Below are 22900 nucleotides of genomic sequence, written 5' to 3'. Positions count from 1 at the left end.
CTGCGGATGGAGTGACGTCAGTGAGGTCACACGTTTTGGAAGGAACAGAGCTGTGACGGGTGCCACACAGAGCCTGACTCAGGGGTGGACATGACCACTCTTCTAGGCCTCTACACCTAGGCATCTTAATGCTTGATTGGCTAGTAGGAAGACTGCATTTTGATGAACAGGAAAATTGGATTAATACGTGTATTTTCAGCCTTCCCTTTTTGCTGTCACTCTTAGTTAAAAGGGCTTCCTCCTGAGAGGCTAGCTTGCAGATGTTCACTCATTTTAAGTCTGCAGTCGTGGGCTAGAGCACTGGCTGCTCTTCTAAAAGTCCTGAGTTCAATTCCCAGTAACTACATAGTGGCTCACAACTATCTATAATGAGATCTAGTGCCCTCTTCTGGCCTGCAAGCACACATGCAGGCAGAACACTATGCATAGTAAATAAAATCTGCAGTCTTCAATGTGAATGTATTAATATGCTTCTCTTGTTTCTTAATGGACATTTTCTTTTGCCCTCCTTTTTATTGGTCTACTTTTAAAAATATGAATCAAACAGACATCAAAAGGAAATCTCCTCGATGGTCTCAATTCCAGAGAGGTACGAAAGCTCTCAGCCTGATGATGCTGACTCAACGGCTGCTTCGCCCCCGTGGAAGCTTTTGGATGAAAAGACCCAGAGAAAGAAACCCCTCCATGCAGGTAGCTGTGCACAAGATGGCGTGACTCTTGCTGCCTTTCTTCCAGTGAGAAGGCCTAAAACCAACCCCACATGGGATTTCTTTTAAAACCCTAATTTAAGTATTATGCTTGTTTATTTTGGTACCTTGCTCATTCTTGGCAGGCCCACCACCTCCGACCTACCCTCTACCTTTTGTGCATGTTTTCTCAATGAAAGTTTTATTAAGACAATTAGGATGGTATCAGTGGCATTACTCTGTAGTTTCCTCTTACAGAGTAGTATGATGCAGAACCAGGGTACCAACACTGGTATAAACCAAAGGTTTTATTCAGATTGTCTCAGCTCTTCTGGGTTAGCTGTTGGGGTTTTTATCACGTGTGTAGGTTCCTGTAGCTTCCACTATACTCACGGTGCAGGGCATGGGGTGCGGGGCATGGGGTGCGGGGCATTCCGTGACCGCGGGGCTCCTGTAGGTCGCCCTTTTAGAGTCAGGCCATCCACCTCACATGCCTTCCCATGCCTATGTCCTCTTTCCAAAATGTTACATGTCAAAAATATTTTATGAATAGAGACACAGTGCATACCATTTCAGAATTGGCTGTTTTCTCACCCAGCATACTTTTCTGTGAATCTACACAAGATTTTACATGTGTCAACAGTCCACTCCTTTTTATTGACAAGTGATATTCTAGGTGATCTATGTACCACATGTATTTTATACACACACATACATACACACACATATATTAACTACTTATCCATTGATTATTCCAAATTATTTCTAGGCTATTATAAATAAAGCAGATTTTGAGCATTCATGTACAAATTCGATGTAGCCGTAAACTTTCATTTGTTTAGGATAAATAGCCAAGAGTGTGATTGTCAAGTCCTGTGGCACTTCCATATTTTCACTGTGAAGAAAACTACCAATTTTTCCGAAGTGACCGTGCCATTCTGCCTGAGCTAGTGACCAGTCGATGGCGTAGTGTCTTACCACTGTTTTTACCATCTTCATTTCCCTATTGGTTATGCGATAACTCACAGGGATTGTAATTTGAATCTCCATAGTTGCCAATGGCATTGACCGACTTGATGCGTTTTGTTGTTAGCGTAGCGTCCGTGTTGCCATCATCTCTAGTGAAACTTCTGTGCATGTGCCTGGTGAGTTTTCCAACGAACACTGTACGTTTCATCGGTGAGTTTTAGAGTTGCCTCATATGTTCCGGACACAATGCCTCAGTGAGAATCAGTCATTTGAACCCTTTTCTCTCAGCTCGTGACTTGTCATCCCATCCATGTATGTGTCCTTCGTCAAGCAGAGGACTTCAATGCGTCAGGTCTTCCTTTCCTCGATCTTTATTTTGGCATCAAATGTAAACACTAGCTTTAAGTCATGAAGGATTTTTTTTCTAGAAGTTTTGCGGTTTTCTTTTCTAGGCTTTATTTTGTGTAAAGTTTGAGATTCAGATCAAATATCTTTCTTCCCACCCCTCTCTTTCTCCTTCCTTCCTTCCTTCCTTCCTTCCTTCCTTCCTTCCCTTTGGGGCTATAGTTATTGCTATAGTACGATTGTTTTTATTATTATTATTATTATATTTTTTATTATTTAAAACATATTTCCCCCCAAGTCTTTTCAGATCTTCTCCCTCTTCCTACTCACACAAACTTTAAGTTCTTTCTCAATAAACAAACAAAAACCTAATTCAACAAGGCCCCCCACACTAAGCAAACAAACTAAAACCTCACCCAAAAGGAAAAACAAAACAAAACCCCACCAAACTGTAACCAAATAGAAGTGCACACACAAAAATTGTGGAGTCCAGTATACTTTGGCCAACAACTCAATTAGATGGAACCCAGTCCTGGCACTGGAAGCTTCATTTGGTGACAAGAGATGGTCATTTGGGACTCTGTCTTCCCCACTGTTTGGCAGTTTCACCTAGATTGCCTTCATATGGGTATATATTTTAAGAAGTTTCTACTGTATTAGGTTTCCATATTACTCCTCAAATGCTCCTTAATTCCTTCACTCACACACACACACACACACACACACACACACACACAGGCATGCACGCAAGCACACACACACGTAAACCAATACTTTGGGGATGGACGGACAGTTGAGTGTTGAAGAGCACTTGTTCCTGCAGAGGACCTACCTTCAGTTCCCAGCACCCACCTGGCACACAATGGTCTAACTCCAGTTCAGGGGGTCTGACATTATCTTCTGGCCTCTGACTTGGTACGCATACATACCTACAGAAAAAAAAATACTAATATGCATACAATAAAACAAATCTTTTTTAAAAAAACAAATACTCCACTTTGTTAATTTTTACACATTTGTAAGGATCAGTAAAGCACATTTATGTGCATTGAGTCTAGTTTCTGTCTCATTGATCTCTTTCTCTTCCCTTTGCCAATGGCATGCTATCTTGATTGATGGAATATCAACATCCCAGATCATGCTTTCTCTGTTTTTATTCTAAAGACTATTTTAGTTATTCTAGGATTTGATGCTTTTGTGTGAGCCTTAGAATACATTTGTCCATTTCTGTTATAAAATGCTGTGGGATTTTAGTAGTAATTTCACTGAAAGTATGATTCTGCTTGGCAGGTCACCCAACTCATGAGTTTGGAATTTCTCTCTACTCACTTGAGTCTTCTTGGTGTCTAACAGTAGCATTTGTAATTTTTAGTATAGCCCATAAAAATCCAGTAGCAGGCTTTGGTTGAATCTGTAACTGGGTACTTTGCTGAAATTAGTAGTGTGAAAGGTTTTACTTCGGGTGGATTTTTTTTGTCATTTTGTGTATGGGCACATACATGGGACATTTACATTTCTTATTTCAGGCTTTATTTCTCCTTCTTGCCTCATTCCAGTGGCTAGAATCTCTACTACTATTTGGAATAAAGATAACAGTGGCCATAACTTCCTTTTCTCCAATACTAGGGGGAAAGCGCTTACCCCAATTAAATATGATTTCAGTTGTGCAGATTTGCATATACATTTTTTTATCAAGCTTAGAATGTGCTTCACTTAGCTTTTTGGAGTGTTTTTATTTCTCATCATAAATGGGCACTGGATTTTGTTAGGTGTTTTTTCCTGTCAGTTGATATCTGCTTTTCTTCTTTGGTCTGATGATGGAGTAGATTGAAATTTCCCCCAAATACTGAAGTACCCTTGTATAATTTTCTAGTTTGCTTTCTGTTGCTGTGATTAAACAATCTAACCGGAGGAAACTTAGGATCATTTCATTTTATAGTCTATCACTAAGAGAATTCAGGATAGGAATTCTAGCAGGCACTTGAAGTAAATCCATGGAGGAACACTGCTGCTTTACCAGGCCCGTGATTAACTAGTCTTCCCATATAGCCCAGGCCCACCTGCGTAAGGCATGGCACCACCCACAGTGGGCTGGGCCCTCTTGCACCAATTAACAATCAAGACAGACCCCCCAAAAGCCAATCTGATCTGAGCAATCCTTCAGTTGAGATTCCGTCTTCAGGTGACTCTAGGCTATGTCAAGTGGTGAGTTAAAGCTAACTGAGACAACACCTTAAATAGTTCTTAAATGGCCTCAGTGCACAGTGAATATAATCCATCACTCCAGTTGCTTTGGAGGACTTCTGTGTCAAAGTTCATAAAAGTTAACAGACTGCAACTTCTTTCCTCTTAAGCACTGCTTTCAGGTTAAGCTAGCATCATCCTCATCAAATGGGTTGGGTTTTTCTCCTCTTCTATTCCTGGAAGAAAGCGATGCAATTTCTATGTGTTGGGTAAAAATTGTCATGGAACCAATTGGAGCCAAAGCCTCTGACAGGAGAGTCGCCATTCTCTCACAGTTTGATTTCTCTCATGGATTTAAGATCTCCCACTTTGTCTGGTTTTTTGGAAATTTGTGAGAGGTTTTTGAGAATTTGGCCATTTTCTTTCTATATTCTCACATATGAGACCGAGTTGATCCTCTATTCCTTCACTGACTTTCAGATGTGCAAGATCTACAGTCAAGTCCCCCATGTCTAGTCTTGACATCACAATATGTGTCTATATTCTCCTCTTGTTTTTATCTAGCCTTGTTAGGTGATTTATTGGTTTCATTTTCTCTTTGTTCATGGCCCCTAAGAGAATTATATCTATTCATCAAAGTGTTTTTATAGGTAGTCTCTTTGAAATTCTCATCAAGTAATCTTAATTTTTTATTTTCTTCATTTTTCTTTTTCTTTAATCTTCTCTCACACAATACATCCTGACGGCAACTTCCCCTCCCTCTCCTCTTCCCAGTCCCTACCACCAACACCACCCTTCCCCCAGATCCATCTTTGTTTCCCTTTAGACCAGAGCAGGCCTCCAAGGGACACCAGCCAAACCCAACATAACAAGATGCAATAATACTAGGCATAAACCCTCACATCAAGGCTGGACAAGGAAACCCTGTAGGAGGAAAAGGGTCCCATGAGCAGGTAAAAGCATCAGACACACCCCCACTACCACTGTTAGGAGTTCAACAAAAATCCCAAGCTAAAACAAACACATCAACAACAACAACAAAACAGCACATATGCAGAGGGCCTGGTACAGACCCATGCAGACTCCGTGGTTGACACTTTTCTCTCTGTGAGCCCCTATGTGCCCTGCTTAGTTGATTCTGTGGGGCGTGTTCTGTTGTCCTTACTCCCTCTGGCTCCTGCAATCCCTCCTCCCCTTCTTCTGCTGGGTTCCCCAACTCCAACTGTGGCTATGGGTCTCTGATCTGCTCCCATCAGCTTTTGGAGGAAGAAGCCTCTCTGATGATAATTGGGCACTGACCTATGAGTATAGCAGAATATCATTAGAAATCATTTCTTTGACTTTTTCTGTCAGTCAGTCATGTTTGGTTCTAACCTAGATCTCTGAGCCAGTCAGCTTGCAGTTCCTGGCCATCCAGGCAGTGTCAGGCATGGTCTCCCTCTTGTGGGATGGGCCTCAAATTAGACCAGCCATTGGTTGGCCACTCCCACAGGTTCTGTGCCACCACTCTCCCAGTGCATCTTGCAGGCAGGACAGGTTGTGAGTCAAAGGTATTGTGGCTGGGTTGGTGTTCCAGTCCCACCACTGGGAGCCTTGCCTGGTTACAGATGGCTGGTTCAGGCTCTATATCCTCCATTATTAAAAGTCACCCTGGAGGTGACACTACAGTTACTTTCATAGGTTCCAGGAGGTTTCCACTACATTAGGTTTCCACACTGTCCACTAACTGCCCCCTATTCCAGCTGCCTCTCCCCATACTCTCGCCCTCTGTCTCCCCACTACCTAATTCCTCCTGTTCCCCTCCTCACCTATGCCCAATCCACCCACAAAATCTATTCTGTTTCCCTGCTAGACCTCTCCTCTAATTTCTCTGGGTCTGTGGATTTTACTATAATTATCTTTTCCTTAACATCTGCTATCCACTTATAAGTGAGTACATATCATGTTTGTCTTTCTAGGTCTAGGTTGCCTCACTCAGGATTATTTTTTCTAGTTACATCTATTTGCCTGTAAATTTTATGATGTCATCATTTTTAATAGCTGAGTAATACTCCATTGTATAGATGTACTACATTTTCTTTTTTCTTTTTCCTTTCTTTTAAACTGCATTTTCTTTATCCATTCTTTGGTTGAGTGATATCTAGGCTGTTTCCAGTTTCTAAATAAAGCCACTATGAAAATACCTGAGCAAGTGTCCTTGTGGTATAACTGGATCTTGAGGTAGATTGAATCCCAGTTTTCTGAGGAGCTGCCATACTGATTTCCATAGTGGCCACACAAGTTTGCACTTCGACCAGCAGGGGAGGATTGATGACATTTTTTGCCTTTTGTTGTTTAAGTTGTGTTTTTCTTCTTGACAGAAAAGTGAATTTTTGAAAATATTTATTTTTAACTGTGTGTGTGCATATATGTGTGTTGTGTGTATATGTGTGGTCTATGATGTGTGTTTAGGGTGTGTGTGTGTGTTTGTATGTGTTGTGTATGTATGTGGCTGTGGTGTGTGTGTGTATGTGTGTGTGTGTGTTAGGTGTACTTTCATGAGTGCAGGGAACCACAGAGGACAGCTGAAGGTGTCAGATCCCATGGAGCTGGAGTTACAAGCTCTTGTGAGGCATCTGACATGGGTGCTGGGAACTGAACTTCTGCTCTGCAGGAGCATCATGGGCTTTGTAAACTACTGAGCCACCTCTGCCGCTCCAAGTGATGGTTTTAGGTAGCACCCTGTGTGTTCTGCTATACTGGAGACACTGGATCTATTGAAATCTTTTACCTTGGCAAATTGCCACTGTGTTTATTAGCCATGTTGCCATTGGCCTGCTTTTGTGGGCTGTGGTTTCAGTGATAGAGTCATTTTTGTGTCTCTGCTGGCACTGCCTGAGGTGGCAGCAGCAAGCTCCTCAGACCAGAATGCTAGGTGCCTCTTAGGAACAGAGTGACTTCTCCCACTGCTGTCCTTTGGGGTCTAGGCAAGAAAAGGCAGACATATCCCTTGATTCTCCTGTGTGTCTGCCTACTTGATCTTGGTGACACTGTCCAGAGGAGAAACAGGTTAGGCTCATGGGGACAAAACAGGCTTTTCCCCATCCTTGGCTACATCCTCGTGCTGTCTCCAGGGAGCCTGACTTTTGCTAGAACTGTGTTTATACTTCTGAGTGTCTTAATGACCTTGTCTCTTCCATCACACCACTTAGATTCTGGATCCCGGATATTGATAGGCAGCCTTGTACTAAATTTAATTTTGCCTTAATGTTTAATGTAGAGGGATAATGAAACGTAGTGGGTGAGTGGACAGTTTGGGGAGCAGTTACACCATGGCCAACTATGCATTTTCACTTAGCTCTCTTATGTTGTTCATCGATCTTTTCTCCTCGGGCATCCTTCCCAAGGAAATGTGCCATCTTTCTTGGCTCCTGGTTTAAGAAGCAGCCAAGGCAGGCTCCACCCTCTGGTCCATTAGAAAAGCAATGGGTGCCACATATCAAGCTCCCTCCTCCAGTCACGGGACCCACTGGGGCTATTGTTGTTATTCTGTGGAAGGAAGGAAAGAAAGAAAGGGAGAGGGAGAGGGAGAGGGAGCGAGCAAGCCACCATTTAAAGAGTTGTCTCTGGCAGTCGCGCCTACTGTCTATTGTCCTGCAAGGAAGAGCGAGTCTGTTGTTGAGACCAGAGCGCGACCATTCCCCAGTTCCTCCTTGACACTGTGGTGCTTGAGCCTTTTGACTTGTAAAGAACCCAGGACACATCGACCACCAGTATGTGTGTGTTATTGCATGTGGGAAGTGATCAAAATGTCATAGACTCTTTATTCTTTAATGCATATGAGTAAATGTCAAAATTTAATCAATGTCCTCTTCCAGTTGCAAGGACCAACAAAGGGTGTGAGATAATGCAATGTAAGCTGCCTGGCGGCAACTGTGGTAGGCAGAACATGCAAAGTGACCTAACAGAGATGGCCTGCACTCACTACACAACTCTTACGATTACGTTGTGTTAACCCAGTGGTCCCCAGCCTACCTAGCACTGTGACCCTTTAATACAGTTCTTCATGTTGTCCTGACCCCAAGCATAAAATTATTTTGTTGCTTACTTCACATCTGCAATGTTGCTACTGCCGTGGATTGTAGTGTCAATGGCTGACACTCAGGGTATCACATGTGACCCCTGCTGGGGTCAGGACCCACGGGTGGAGAACCACTGTGCTAACCTAAACACAGAGTTATCCAGGTGGGTTTAGTGTGGCCACACAAAATCCCTTAAAAACGGCAGTTTCCTCCAGCTGGTGGCAGAAGAGAAAGGCAGGGAGACCTGAGCCACCACGGTTGACCTGGAGATGGGGACACGTGGTAGGCTCCGTGTGTAGCATCTCAAGGAGCTGAGAGAGACCCCTGGCCGATAAGGAAGCACAGTCCTCTGCCATACAACTGCAGAAAGCAGCACCCCCTTCCCGCTCTTCCTCCTCCTCCTCCCTTCCTCCTCCTCCTCCTCCAACCTGAATGAGCTTGGAAGCAAATTTCTCTTCAGCAGGGGCTCAGCTTGAGTTTAATTGAAGAATGCAATTCATTATAGCAGGCCATCATCTGAGAAATGGGGGATATAACTAATGTTATATTATTTTTTAAAATGTGCGTCTGAGTTCATGCCTCTGTGTGTGTGTGTGTGTGTGTGTGTGTGTGTGTGTGTATGTGTGTGTATGTGTGTACATTCTGCATGTACTTATGGAGGAAATAGAGTATTTTTCCTTGGTTTTGTGAGACAGGGTCTTTCATTGGCTTGGATCTCTGCCACTTAGCTAGAATCAGTGAGCCCTAGGGAACTGTCCCACCCCCAGTGATAGGACTACAAGTGTGCTCTACCACTCCTGGCTATTTTTCCCCCAGGTGGTTTCTGAGGCTCAAACCCAGGTCTTCATAATTGCATAGCAAGCACCTTCCCGACTCTGCCATTAGTCTGTAGCCTAAAATTACATTAATTTAACAAAGTAGTTCCAACTGATTGAATGCATCTTTCTGTCCCCAATCCCTATTCCCACCCCCCCACCCCCACCCCCACCCCCACCCCCGTATCCATAGAATCGACCAAAACAAGCCTGCTCAGAAGCCACTTGTCCGCCTTCAGGACCTGCAGTACCAGGAAGCAGAACTCCAACCCCAGCGGCTGTTTTCCTGCTCTGAGTGACAGAGGCAAGCGCGAGAGGGTCCCACCCCAGGGGACTGCAGTCACCTCCTTTTTCCCCACTGTTCTATGCCTGAAAGACCTGGGTGGGATGCGTTCAGGAGAGAAAAAGAATGTTGCTTAAAGTGTTGCAGACCCCTTCCTCAGAGGCTCCCTTGTAAATCGGGCAAGCCTACTCTGGGGCACTGGGTTTTCTTGGGGCTAGATTTGTGCTACTTGTGTCTGAGTGTTCAACAGGCACACTCAATGGCTCACTCGGCCATGGTGTCAGTCGTAGTGCTTGCTACTGCTCTGTGCTCTGAGGCAGAAACTGTCCTAGCTTGTAATAGGTTAATTTTTAATCCTTTCATGGATGGCTGACGTCACCAGTCAGCCTCTTTCTGGCTCCAGCTGTCAGACTTTTAAGGCTAAGTGTGAGGGAGGTGCAGCTTGTCCACTCTGTGACTAATCATGAGATGATTCTTCCTAAAATAGTAAAGCGAATAAGTTGAGTCGTATAGTGTCTCCCTAGGTTTCAAATAGTTCATTACTAAGCCCCGAGCACAGTGCACAGGCCCTCTGTGAAGCAGACAGCACCTGTGTTACCTTGTCACATGTGGGTCAGACTCTGTCCTCCTCAGCGCCACGGTGTGGGAAATCTTCGCAACTTGCTTGCGTGTCCTCAGCCAGCTGCGTGCATGTTAGCTTGCAGGATCTTAATCAGCTACACGCCTTCTGCTAGTGTCCACACTCCCAGCCAGCCACGTCAGCCCACTCTTTATGGGACTTAGCACCTGCCTTAGGAGCCTGGCACGGTTTCCTAAGCACGTAAGCCACACACACCTGACTGTTTCCCTTCCAGCCGCTGCTAATTCAACGAAGGGATATTCCTTTCCATTCAGAAATTCAAGTTTATATAAGGATATACATTTAAATTTTCAAGTACTAATTTCAAAATTTTGAACTTAATTTGAACAACACTTCAACAGAATCTAACAGATTGGTTTCCCATTCTAAGCTGAGGAACCATGAAACAGTGTCTGAACTGAAAATGTTGGCCAAGTTGCTCCACTAATAGTTGAGAGGGGCCTTAATGCCGAGCCACTGCTGGTAAATCGTAGTCTTGTTAAATGTTTTTAAATGTGGGTTTTTGGAGAAGGGGACTATGTGTGCTTTCTTGGACGGGAGAGAGCCCTCCCTGCGTGGTGGGTAGGGCCTGACTGCATCACCTGTGCCTGCTACTCCAGTCAAAGCTGCTAATGTGTTATGCCTGAGAGAAAGCCTACTCTGATAGGTTAAGCTATGGCCTCTGAAGTGTGAGCCACCATTAGCCCTCGACCAGAGCAAGGGTGACCAGTCAGTGAAGCCCCTATATCCACAGCTGCCATTTCATCCCACAGAAATGAGCATCCTGCTGATTAACAAGCACCTAGCTGACAAGATGTCAGAAAGGCTCACTGGGAGCAGAAGCCAAGCCAGCGACCACAGGTGAGTACTGTAATCTAATCATTTCTGCTTTTGTTTGTGAACGACCAAGCTGCAAGAGTTTTAAACTCTACAGCCTTTGTGTTCTCAGCTCTTTGGACAAGTCCTCTGAGAACTGGCTGCAAAGCCACAGCTTGGTGGCCAAGAAACTCACCATCATGGACGCCTTGGCTGGAACCACAGTGCCGCACAGCTCCACCTATGTTCCCATCCTGAACAAGCATGTTGTCTCCAAGGTCTTTGATGAGGTAAAATGAGATTTTCTGGGTCCTCATGGTTGAGGAGTTTTGGGGTTGTTTTCTGCTTAAATAAATAAAAAAAAGCCTGCATTGATGTCTTGGGCAGTTGTAACTGAGATATATTGACAGAAATGATGTGGGAATGGGAGAGGGAGCTGTGAGGATTCTGAAGACTTCTCCTTCAAGGGCAGGGAGGCTCTGCCACAGAGGTGGGGTCTTTTCTTTTTCCTAAGCTGAATGACAGCCACCACAGGCAAGAAGGGAGGTGGGGCGGGGGAGGATTAACTTGAGGTAGTCATGTTCCCAGAGAAGAAAAGGGTCCCTCAGTATGAGAGTGTGGTCAGGTATACGTGGCCAAGGCCATGTGATCTTCGTCTACGGCCTCAACCAATCTTGGATCAAAAGTTGCATCCATACAAGCACGGTCGTTTCCTCATGACTACCTAACCGACACCATATGACAGATACTATGGAGCATTGCACTGTAGTCAGGAATAATTGGTAATTTAAGGTACATGCAGGACATGAGGGGTTAGTACAGAAAACCCCTCCGTTTTGCATGAGGGTCTCAGGCATCTGGGAACTTTGGGATTGTTAGTGGTGGTAGTACATTATAGAACAGGTACTCCCACAGTGAGGAGCGACTCTACGGAGAAGTAGCCACAGAGTTTGGGGAGCAGGGGGAGGGGGGAGAGGGGTGGGGAGGTAGGGGATGGGGGAGACTCCTTGTCTTTAGGGAGAACAGTTTCTGAGGCAGCCAAATTGTGGTGGGACGTGAAATCCAGGAGCGCTGTGAAGACAGGCTCGTGGTCGCCTGCAGAACGCAGAGCCTGGATGGTTAAGTAGCAGCGCTGGGGCTCCCAGCACTAACCTGAGTGACACCCCTAGAGGACCATGCTCATCCTCAAGTGTTTACAGAGGAGATGCTTGATGTTTGCTTTGGGGGTCTCTGGGTGGGTCAGCGGTGGGAGGGGGTAGGAAGGGATAGGAGGGGCCCGAGAAAGTCTTAAGTTTGGGAAAGACCAGCACGGAGGGCAAGGCTTGCCGTGCAACTCTTTCAGCTTTTTGCATATTTGAAATTTCCCATGAGAACATTTGGAAAATAAAAATTAAAGGCAAAGAAAGTCTTTAGAAAAATGAGTGAAAGGGGCTCTACCCAACTTTCTGTGAGCTCGCTGGGGTTGGCATACTTACAGCAGCAGATAGACCGACGGGATTCGCTTCTGTTCGTCGTTTGTCACATTTAGAACTGTAACCAGGGGAGGTCAGCGTCCCCCTGTCTGTCAGCAGGACTGTCCACCGTGGAGGTTGTGGGTGGCACTGGTTACCTTGCTCTCCTACTTTGCCTCAAGGCTCCAGAGGCAAATGAAAGAGAGCGAACCCTGACTTATCTCTTCCAGGAAGTTTGTGGTGGCATTTTCTTCATGTTCTGTGTATTTTCTTAGTAGACTTGGGGTTTGTTTGGAAGAAAAACCCGCTTGATGGCTTCTCCCTGGAAGTAGAGTTTTCTCGGGCTCACATCACCCCTCTTTGTAACTCTCCCAGAAGCTTGCGGTACATTGGAAGGGAAGTTTCTCAAAGGCAAATGGGACAGGCTAGGGAAACACAAGCATATGCTCAAAAGAAGAAACCATGAATATTTATCCCCTAACTACATCAAAACGGATCACTGCAGAAGAGGGAGTCAGAGGCGGTGGGTGACTCCCCGGAAACCGGGTTTTCTGGACAGAGCAGGGCTGTTGCACATATGAACGAACAGTGTTTGTGACAGCATGTATAAGACCTATGCAAGCTCAAGTCAGGCCACACTGGCGTGGGCGGGGGAGGGGCACAGAGTCCCACCACCATTAAAAGCTTCGGAGCGCCAGTGTTAGCTTTCTTTCACGGTAGGTAGAACATGCTCCAGCGAGTGGCCCCACATCCAAGAGTATATGGGCAACATAATTAGAGTCAGTGGGTTTACGAAAGAGTTAGGGTACAAAGATGGGCAGGTAGGAAAAGGAGGGGCCGATCTGGGAGGAATTAGAGGGCGGGCTTGCATATGATCAAAGTAAACTCTACAACATCCCCAAATAAAGATGGGGTTCCGCATAAAAGCATCTGAAGTAAAAGCAGTTATAAGAAAACGTTTGTAGCACATACAATGCAGAGAGGTCATAAGAATTACATTATTAATATGCATGTGGTTCAGCGTATGTTCAGCCTGTACACACACATGCATGCATCCTTACCAGGAAGGGATATGAGCGTAATGAATACGCCACTTGAAAATCTGAGAGAAAAGGAGGGGGGGCAAAATGACACACAAAATAATTAATTTTAGGGGTAACCAGATACATGAGGTAGGAAAAACACGATTTGGAAACTAACTAGATACCCCTCCCCCCATCAAATTGAAAAGGTTAAAAACTTACATGGGCCAGTGAGATGGCTGGGTGGATAAAAGCCTCTGACGCCAAGTCTGACTTGGCTGGGAAGGAGAAAAGCTGCTCCTGCCAGCTGTCCTCTACATATGTGTTAAGAAAAGCTTAGCCAGGCATGGTGGCACACCTGAGTGCTGAGTCCCAGCACTCAGGAGGCAGACTGGCAGGTGGATCGCTATGAATTCGAGGCCAGCCTGGGCTACATAGTGAGTCCAGGACAGCCAAAGCTACATAGAGAAGCCCTGTCTCAGAAGGAGAGAGAGAGAGAGAGAGAGAGAGAGAGAGAGAGAGAGAGAGAGAGAGAGAGGGAGGGAGGGAGGGAGGGAGGGAGGGAGGGGGAGAAGTTTTACTTTACTATTAAAGACTTTCAACTTTGTTTTGAAGAAAATGGGAGAGGATTTTTTTCCATGGGATAAAGTTAACCCCGGCATTTTGCTGCCAGGTAAAGGACAGTGCAGAGATGTGATGCTGAGAAGATGGGAAAATCAGAAGACAACTCTGGACAGCAAGGACCCCATGGCCACACAGGGTGTAGGTGGAGGCTGGAATGATGTCACGTTGATGAGACTGAATGGTTGGCAGGGTGGGGGTGGGGGCGGGGGGAGAAAGCAAGGGTCCAACGTAATTCTTAGGACTTCACCCCCACAGAGACATCAAAAGCATACAGTGAAAGAAAGATTGCTTGCTCAACAAATGGTCCTGGCAAAACTGGATATGCCTCACGGAAGAATGAAATCAGATCAACAGCTGACACCCTGGAGAAGTGGATCAATGTCTTTGTTTTAAAATGCGAAACACCAGCGGGGCGGTGGTGGCACACCCCTTTAATCCCAGCACTCAGGAGGCAGAGGCAGGTGGATGGCTGTAAATTCGAGTCTAGCCTGGTCTACAGAGTTAGTCCAGGACAGCCAAGGCTACACAGAGAAACCTTGTCTCGAAAAACCAAAAAATAAAAAATAAAAAATAAAAAATAAAAAAATGCAAAACACCAAAACTGCTAGAGGAAAACAGAGAATATGGTTTAAGTCATAGGTGCAGTCAGGGGTGTTCTGGACAAAACTCCAGCCGCACAGGAAATGGGCCCAAGAATCAACGAACGGGATGACATGAGATTAAAATGTTTCTCACAGGCAAAGAACACGATCATTGGAGCAAACACAACCCACAGGATGGGAGAAAATCGTTTTCCACTGTACTGCAGAAGGGAGGTTGACATCTACAATACATAAAGAGCTGAAAGAATTGAACACTAAAAAAATGAAACTGTCCACTGAGAATTGGGATAATGAAATGGACAGACAGCTCTCCAAGCAGGAAACAGAAATGAGCAAGAAATATTTTTAAAAGCCTTCGACATCTTTAGCAAGCAGCAAAGTGATGTTTTCATCTCGCCCCAGTCAGAATGGCTCACATCAAGGAAACAAACGACAACAAATGCCGGCCAGGAGGTGAGGAAGGAGGTCCCCTAATCCCTGCCGGAAGGAGTGGACTAGCACAGCCATTATGGAAGCGTTTCTCAAAAAAGTAAAAATAGAACTGAGATATGACCTGACTATACTACCCAGATGACTTTATATTCCACAGAGGAAAAAAAAATCTGCAGAGATGTCTGTAGGTCCGTGCTCGCTGATGTTATATTCACAATATTCAGGCAGTGGAATCAGCCTAGCTGCCATTCAGTAGATAAGTGGGTAATGAGAATGTGGCATACATAATAATGGGACATTACATAGCTGTTAAAGAAAAATGAAGTTGGGGGCTGGAGAGATGGCTCAGAGGTTAAGAGCACTGTCTGCTCTTCCAGAGGTCCTGAGTTCAATTCCTGCAACCACATGGTGGATCACAACCATATTCTGACCTGCAGGTATACATGCAGGCAGAGCACTGTATACATAATAAATAAATAAATAAATCTTTAAAAAAATAGAGAAATGAAGTCATGAAAATTTTGTGGAGATGTATGGATCTTGAAAGTATTCTATTAAGTAAAGTAACCCAGACACAGAAAGACAGAAATTATGTGCTCTCATAAGCGGGTCCTCTGTCGGTTAATCGCTCTGTTGCTGATAAAGGTCATGACCAAGGCAACTTAGGAAGAGAGAAGTTTGCCTGTGGCTCCAGAAGGATACGTGTCTCCCGTGGTGGAGAGGCACGGCAACAAGCCGCAGCCAGCCAGCCCAGCCAGAGCAGGAAGCCGAGCGCTCACATCCTTCACCACAAGCACAAAGGAGAGAACCGATCTGCAGGTGGAGCTGGGCTTTTCATCTCAGGCCCGGTTCCAATGACATAGCAAGGCCACGTCACCCAAGCATCTCCCAGCAACTAGGAACCAAGGATTTTAAAGACTATAGGGGCCGTCTCAACCAAACCACCACAGATCCTCACTTTTAATGTTTATAGTATGTGCCTGATGTGAGACCAGATACAAACGGAGCCCAAGAGGGGGGCAAGAGCTTTCAGGGAAAGGCAGGAGGGCAGGGGACACGGGAGACACCTAAAGGAGGCTATGGCGGATGGGAGAGGGTGAGAGGGTGTCGGGGAGAAGAGGGGAGGAGAAACAACAAAAACGAAATAAATTTCTTTTGAAACCCACCACAATGAAACTTTGTATGCTAATTAAAAACTAGATGCCTGCCTGGATTGTTATGAAGGAAAAATTCGGGAGGAGCAGAAGTTGGGGTCCCGATCTTTAGGAGAACATTCTGGCATGTCACCTCCAGAAAGCAAGGCCAAAGAAAAGGGAATGGACATCATCCATGGGAATTTGTGTTTGGTACCCTTGGTGGCTCCATCCAAGCTCGTCACAGACAGGATAGTGCTCTGGCCAGCAAACTCAGCTTTCCTTAATAAAGGTCAAGAATCCGATGATGATAGAGGTAGACCGTACTGAATTTCAGTCTCATCTCCAAAGCATAATTTGTCTTTAAATTTTTGACTTTTTTTTTTTTTACAAACCATAAGTCTATATATTTATAGGGAACAGTGTTATGGTTTGGTGTGTTTACAATATGACATGATGAATTCAAGCCAATTAGCATATCCATGCCTTACCTGTGATTTTTTTTTTTTAAGATTTCTTTTTTAACTGTGAGTATGCATATGTGTCTGTATGTGTGTGTGCGTGTAAGTAGAGTGCCCACAAAGGCCAGAGGAGGGCATTAGGTCCCCGGGAGATGGCGTCATAGGTGGTTGTGAGCAACCAGACGTGGCTGCTGGGAACTGAACCAGGGTCCCCTGTAGCAATAACAATTGCTCTTAACTGCTGAGCCATCTTTCTAGCCCCCAGTGTTTTTGAAATGAGAGTTCGTGACCTCGCCTATATCTACAGTCTAACAAAGCGGAACTCCTAGAATACGGTGGAGTGCCAGTTCCGGGGGCTGCAGTGGAGGGAGCAGGGAGGAAGGCAACGGGGGAGTTGTTGATAAAAGGGCACAAAGCTTTAGGCAGACTGGAAGAAAAAGGTTTTGAGACCTATTGCTCAGGAGTGACGTCAGTAGTAAATAATGTAGTATGCAAAATGACTGCAAGAGTAAAATTTAAATATCTTCATTTATTCCCTAATATTTCCTTAGACTGGAAGGGATCCTCAGATATAAATGGGAAGAGTAGAAACACAATGTGCTAGAGAGGTTTTATTTTTTATTTGGATCATTTTGTGAAGAAAAAATAGGAGGAACTGGCAAGCAGGTGGGCCTGCGTCTTATCTCCATACACTGAGGATTTTTACTGACTCGCCTCTGTTCAACGCCTGGCACCATCTGTCTGGACCATGATGCAATGTCTGGCTTTGGAAGGACTCTTTGTTTCATTCATGGTTTATTTGGGGGGGTTCTTTCTTCTTCTGAAGCACAATGCTGTTTTTGCTTTCTGCTTCCCTGGGCCAGTATCAAATCTGTCACCTTGGAAATGAAATGCTGAGCAGAAAGGTTGCCCTAGCAACGATTCATTACAAGGTATAAAATAGGCCAGATAATTTTGTCTTAGCTCTTTCAAAGAGATAAATCCATCACCAGAGCATATACAGAATAAAATTGCTTTAGCCATTTGATGAGCCTAGAATTCAGTGCTCCTTATTGATAGTTGCTTTTTTAAAAGGATATTGAGATAATTTGGGAAGATTGGCCTGCATTATTTCAGAGCTGACAGCAAACATCATCACCATCTTCTTCATCATCATCATTATTATAGTTGTCCATCATCATCATCATAACCATTATCATCACACCACCACCACCACCACCACCATCATCATCATCATCACCATCACCATCATCACCACCACCACCACCATCATCATCATCGTCATCACCATCATCACCACCGTCGTCATCATCACCACCATCATCTTCATCATCACCACCATCATCATCATCATCATGATGTCAATTATAACATCCCTTCTGCCTTGTCCTCTGGGTTCTATAAGCGGTTTGTGCCTTTGTATTTCGTCTCCATCACTTACTCCTGGAGGACTATAACAGGATCCTAGATCTATTCTATGATGACTACTTGTCATGTACCAGGCTCTGAGGAAAGCATCTTATGCCAATAAAGTATTTGCCCTAAATCCTAGAACAGCCTGTGAGGAGTCTATTCATCTCATCAATTAGCTGATAGGAACGACAGCTGCAAAGAGATCAAGAATGTTGTTTAAATCATGTATTCGTGCTTTTAAATAGAGGAGGATTTTTATATCCCCAGCATTCAGGAGGCTGAGAGAACGGCTGCAAATTTGAAGCAATCCTGGGCTACATAGTGAAGTCTAGGCCAGAAAGAGCTACATAGTGAAGTCTAGGCCAGCCTGGACTACAGTGTAAAACTCTGTCAAAAAACCAAATAAGCAAAACCGAAAATAACCCAGCAAACAAATATAGGAGATTAAACATAAGACTACTGATTAGAAAATTTAAAAATTTTTAAATGACAGTTATTACTATATATAGTCATCACCAAGAAAGATGAAACAATATAGGTAGGTGAAAAGGAAGCCGCGACGGGCCAGGCCTTTGTGATGCATGTGTGTCCTTTGTGTCCTTTGTTTTCCCTTTTAGTTTTAACCTCAGTGAAGTCAAACTGAGCATAACAGCGTTTTGTTCCTCTGTTTTCACTCAGGTGTCGGCCAACATCACTCATGGCCAGCCCAATGCTCACTTACTTTTTAAAGTTTAGATCTAAAAATGTGAACAGCAATCAATACCACAGTAAGACACTTTCAAGGGGTCTTGAGCCGTCTTCCCGACATGCCACTTTGCCAGTGAACTCTATGCCTTATCTTCTCTTGCTCTGTGAAGCTGACAGAAGCTTCCGTTTGAAGAGCACACCTGTGAGATTCAGCCTGTCCACATGGGCTCACAGGCCTCTGCGTTTGCATTAGGCACGTCCAATCAGAGCCTTTCCTTGCCTGGTTTGGCAGGGAGCGCTCAGATAATGTATTAGAAATGTCTGGAATCCATGAATGTGGTCTAGCTCAGATGATGCCATTATCATTATCAATTTCACACCGTCTACTCCGGTTCACATTGTGGGATCATGTCTAATGTCATCAGGTAAATTCTTTCTGGTTTATGTTAAAAATTAATGGCTGTACACATAATTATACGTGTTAGTTTCTCCATTTAGTGTTTGCTCTGGTCATGGTTCCACGTAATGATTTTGGATCAATTTTTACTAATTTACTAATTTACTATGGAGCTGGAGATGGGGCTCCCAGAGCTTTTCCTGGTCTTCCCAGAGCACCTGAGTTGGGTCCCAGACATTTCTGCCTCTGTAGCCTAGTATCTGTCTCTCTAATCTCTATCTCTGTCTCATCTTCCCTCCCCACACCCCCACACCCCCACCAACCACACAATTCTGTTCTTGTCTAAAGAGTGCTTATTAATACGAATTTGATGAGGTCTCTAGTTTTGCCTCAGAGAATTAAAGTTTACCAAATACTGTCCGGAAGGATTTCCCAACCTGAGTTAGAAAAACACCAAGGACGGACGCTGTGGTCACATGCCTTTATTCCCTCTCAGACTGGGTCCTCAGCTTCTTCACGAGCCCCACTTCCGTCCCCCACTTGTTCCTCTGAGACGCTGGGTGGCCATGACTGTGAGCCCCTAAGCCCTGGAATGTCCCTTGTGACACTAAACTTGACATCATAAAGAGGGTGTGGATCACCTGGCCCCTTAAGTAACCACCACCTTGTAGAAACTAAAAGACGGATATGCCTTTGTGTTCCCCTAAGCCTGCGCGCAGACAGGAAGGAGAGTGTGTATACACAGGTCAGATCTGAACAGCTGGGCTCCAGTCCAAGATGGCCACGCAAGGCGTGAGATCTAGAGGGGCCAAGGAGGGAAGTAAAATGTGCCTTTGTTTTCGGTTAAGTAGGTCAAATCAGGTTTTCTCTTTCTTTCTTTCTTCCTTCCTTTCTTTCTTTCTTTCTTTCTTTCTTTCTTTCTTTCTTTCTTTTTCCCAGACAGGGTCTCTCTGGTAAGCCTTGGCTGTCCTGGACTTGCTTTGTAGACCAGGCTGGCCTGGAACTCACAGAAATCCTCCTGTCTCAGCCTCCCGAGGGCTGGGATTAAAGGTGTGCCCCACCACGCCCGGCCAAGTCAGGATTCTGACTAAGCATTTTTTCAGTGCTGATTTAGCTTTGCGCCCTACACTGGTAAAGTAGAAGAGACATATTACAGACCTTGTACTTTCCTGAGAGGCCACAGAAAATGTAAATGGCTTTCACTTTGTTGGGGTTGATGTTTTTCCTCTCAAGTTTTTGTGACATTGCTCTATTTTGAAGGATGTTCTTTTTTTTTTTTTTTTAAACCAAACTTATGCAATCTTCCATTTCAAAGCCCAAGCATTTCACCTTTGACCCCTGTTCTGTTTCTTTCCCTTTGAAAGGAGTGCTCAGGAGCCTGTGGTTTTGTAAGTAGCTAGTTAAACTCTGAAGCTCTGAACTTCACACCTTTCTCTTCTGTTTTCTGAACCTCTGCCTATTTTGTTTGTGTAGGCCCTGATTTAAGAGTGAATATATGTAGTTTAAAAGAATTAAAAGTGTTAAAGTCTTAGCTACCTCCTGTAACTCCCAAGTTTTAGAAGCAACTATTTTTAATAGTTTCAAGCTCAATGTTATACATATTTGTTTTTGTTTCTGTTTTTTGGGGGTTTTTTTGTTTGTTTGTTTGTTTGTTTTTTGTTTTTTGGTATATTTTTAAAGATGAGATTTCTCTGTGTAACCCTGGCTATTCTGGAACTCACTCTAAACCAGGTTGGCCTGGCCTCATGTCACATTTTTTATTTTTTAACTATTTCCCTCCTGCTTTCCTCAGAGGTCATCCTATTTTTGTTTTGTTTTGTTTTGTTTTGTTTTTCAAGACAGGGTTTCTCTATATTATCTTGGCCATCCTGGACTCGTTCTGTAGACCAGGCTGGCCTCGAACTCACAGCGATCACCTGCCTCTGCCTTCTGAGTGCTGGGATTAAAGGTGTATGCCACCACACTCAACTCAGAGGTAATCCTTACCTGAAGTTTTTTGTTGTTGTTTTTGTTTTAAATATGTCTCAATACAAAAATACTAAGCCATGTTTCTAACCTAACACTATACTGTTAAAGAAAATATTCAGAATGGTGCCACCTTAATTCTGGGGAGTGAAAATGGGATTTGGGAAGCTACTGTTACATCTCACGATAGCTTAGGAGCTGCAGACTACCCCTCCCCTGTTGTGGAAGCTGACCCAGTGAGGAACATGTTGAATAGCCACGCCCTCTGCACAAGGATCCAGACCCTCCCAAGCACAGACTGACCATGCCCCACCCTTTTCTTAACAAATAGCTTAACTTCGGTCAGCACCCATCACAAGTGTTAACAAGTAGTGTCTTTCCATCCTTTTTACAGCTAAAACAAAACAAAACAAAACTAAACTAAACTATAGCTACAGCAACCCTTTGTGACGCATCTGCACAAACAGCATTGTTCTTAGTTGAACGTAAAATGATTTCCTTATTAAAAGTGATTTCTTGGGGCTGGAGAGATGACTCAGTCATTAAAAGTACTTGTTACTCTTGCAAAGGACCCAGGTTTGATTCCCAGACCCATGTGGTGATTTCTAATGACCTGTAACTTCAGTTCCAGAGCATCTGATGCCCTCTTCTGAGTGCCACAGGCGCCAGACAGGAAAGTGGTGAACATAGACACACACCAGCAAAACACTCACACATAAAGTAAAGTGAATAATGCATCTACAATAATTCCTCTCATCCACAGAATGCTTACCTCTTCCTGTAGTTGGAATAATGTACAGGTTTGAAATACCAATAGGTATAGTTTAGTATATTATTTTCCCACCAGACCTTTTCCTCTTCATTTAATATTATGTATGGAATATAAACATTTAAAGTTTTATATATTATATATGGTATGTGATATAGTATATTATATATGGGGTTCTATTTTTTATTGTCTACTCTTGCCGACTTGATAAAAGCACCTACAGCTAACACTCAGTTATGACAAAAGTGAGTTTCTTGAAACAATTTTTTTTCCTCTTGGTTTTGTTTTGTGGCGGTGATTTTTAAAATTGAAAAAAAAAAGGTTAGTAATTATGTTTCTTTTACCTTTAAGATTTACCACATTCAATGTTTCTACACTTGTAGTGTGGTTTTTTTTTATATAGTCAGAAAAGCATGTACCCCCATAAGCACACACTTGAAGGCTCCCATGAACCTATCAAATGATGCTCTCCTTTGCTCTGTAGGTATTTCCTCTAGCACATGTGTGCAATGACACCAATAAGATATTGGTCAACCCCCAGGGAATCAACCTCAATATCTACAAGCAAAACGTGGAACAGGCCATTAAATCCTATGAAAAGTGAGTATAGAGATTTTGTTTGGCTTCTTTTCTTGTGTTGTAGCTTATACTACATCTAAAATAGCAGTATTAAAATGATCCCCATATCAACTCTAGCCGCGTCATGACAGCTCGAATTTGGTTTTCTTTGGTGCTGGACATGATGCCGGGGTCCTGAAATAAGTCGCCTTCCCATCCTAAACTCTAGAAATCTTGTGTTTCCAGGAAACTGTCCATGTTTTCCCCCTGAGTGTTGGCCCTTTGAAAAGTAGCTAGCAAACCCCACAGTAGTGGCACCCACAAGGATGTGGCTGGTTCCTCAGTTCAACCACCACAGAGCGGAAATAATGGGTAAAACAAACGGTGCCCGAGCTAGAGTTAGGCAGTTTGCTCCCCTGTCACGTTTCTCCACGTACAAGACAAATGTGCACAGAGAACTTCCAGTCTTGACTATTAGGTGTGCTGACGGTGGCTGACAGTACCGGGTTTGGGGATGTCTTGATTCTATGCAAACGCAATGGTAGCTGCGGCAGGCAAGAACTGAGTGTCCACGACCCTGATGGGTCTGTAGCCAGTGAATGGGGAGT

The 22900-nt window shown here is 44.2% G+C and overlaps 1 protein-coding gene across 7 annotated transcripts in view; it reads left to right on the top strand.

Moving 5' to 3' along the window:
• The window catches only part of VWA3B (von Willebrand factor A domain containing 3B), a 185507-nt gene that overhangs the window by 122235 nt on the left and 40372 nt on the right, over nucleotides 1-22900 (top strand). For all 7 annotated transcript variants that reach the window (XR_014773982.1, XR_014773983.1, XR_014773984.1 and 4 more), the window contains 5 exons: nucleotides 548-690; nucleotides 9254-9364; nucleotides 10736-10823; nucleotides 10912-11068; nucleotides 22219-22334. Coding sequence is in view for 2 of the 7 variants with exons in the window: in XM_084754603.1 (XP_084610729.1) it covers nucleotides 548-690; nucleotides 9254-9364; nucleotides 10736-10823; nucleotides 10912-11068; nucleotides 22219-22334 (615 nt within the window). In the remaining 5 variants the exon portion in view is untranslated. The remainder of the gene's footprint in view (nucleotides 1-547; nucleotides 691-9253; nucleotides 9365-10735; nucleotides 10824-10911; nucleotides 11069-22218; nucleotides 22335-22900) is intronic.

Source organism: Acomys minous (genome assembly GCF_964271855.1).
Source record: "Acomys minous genome assembly, chromosome: 13".
Taxonomy (NCBI): domain Eukaryota; kingdom Metazoa; phylum Chordata; class Mammalia; order Rodentia; family Muridae; genus Acomys; species Acomys minous.
The sequence above is the reverse complement of the archived record's forward strand: the minus strand, read 5'-3'. Positions and strand labels throughout refer to the sequence as shown.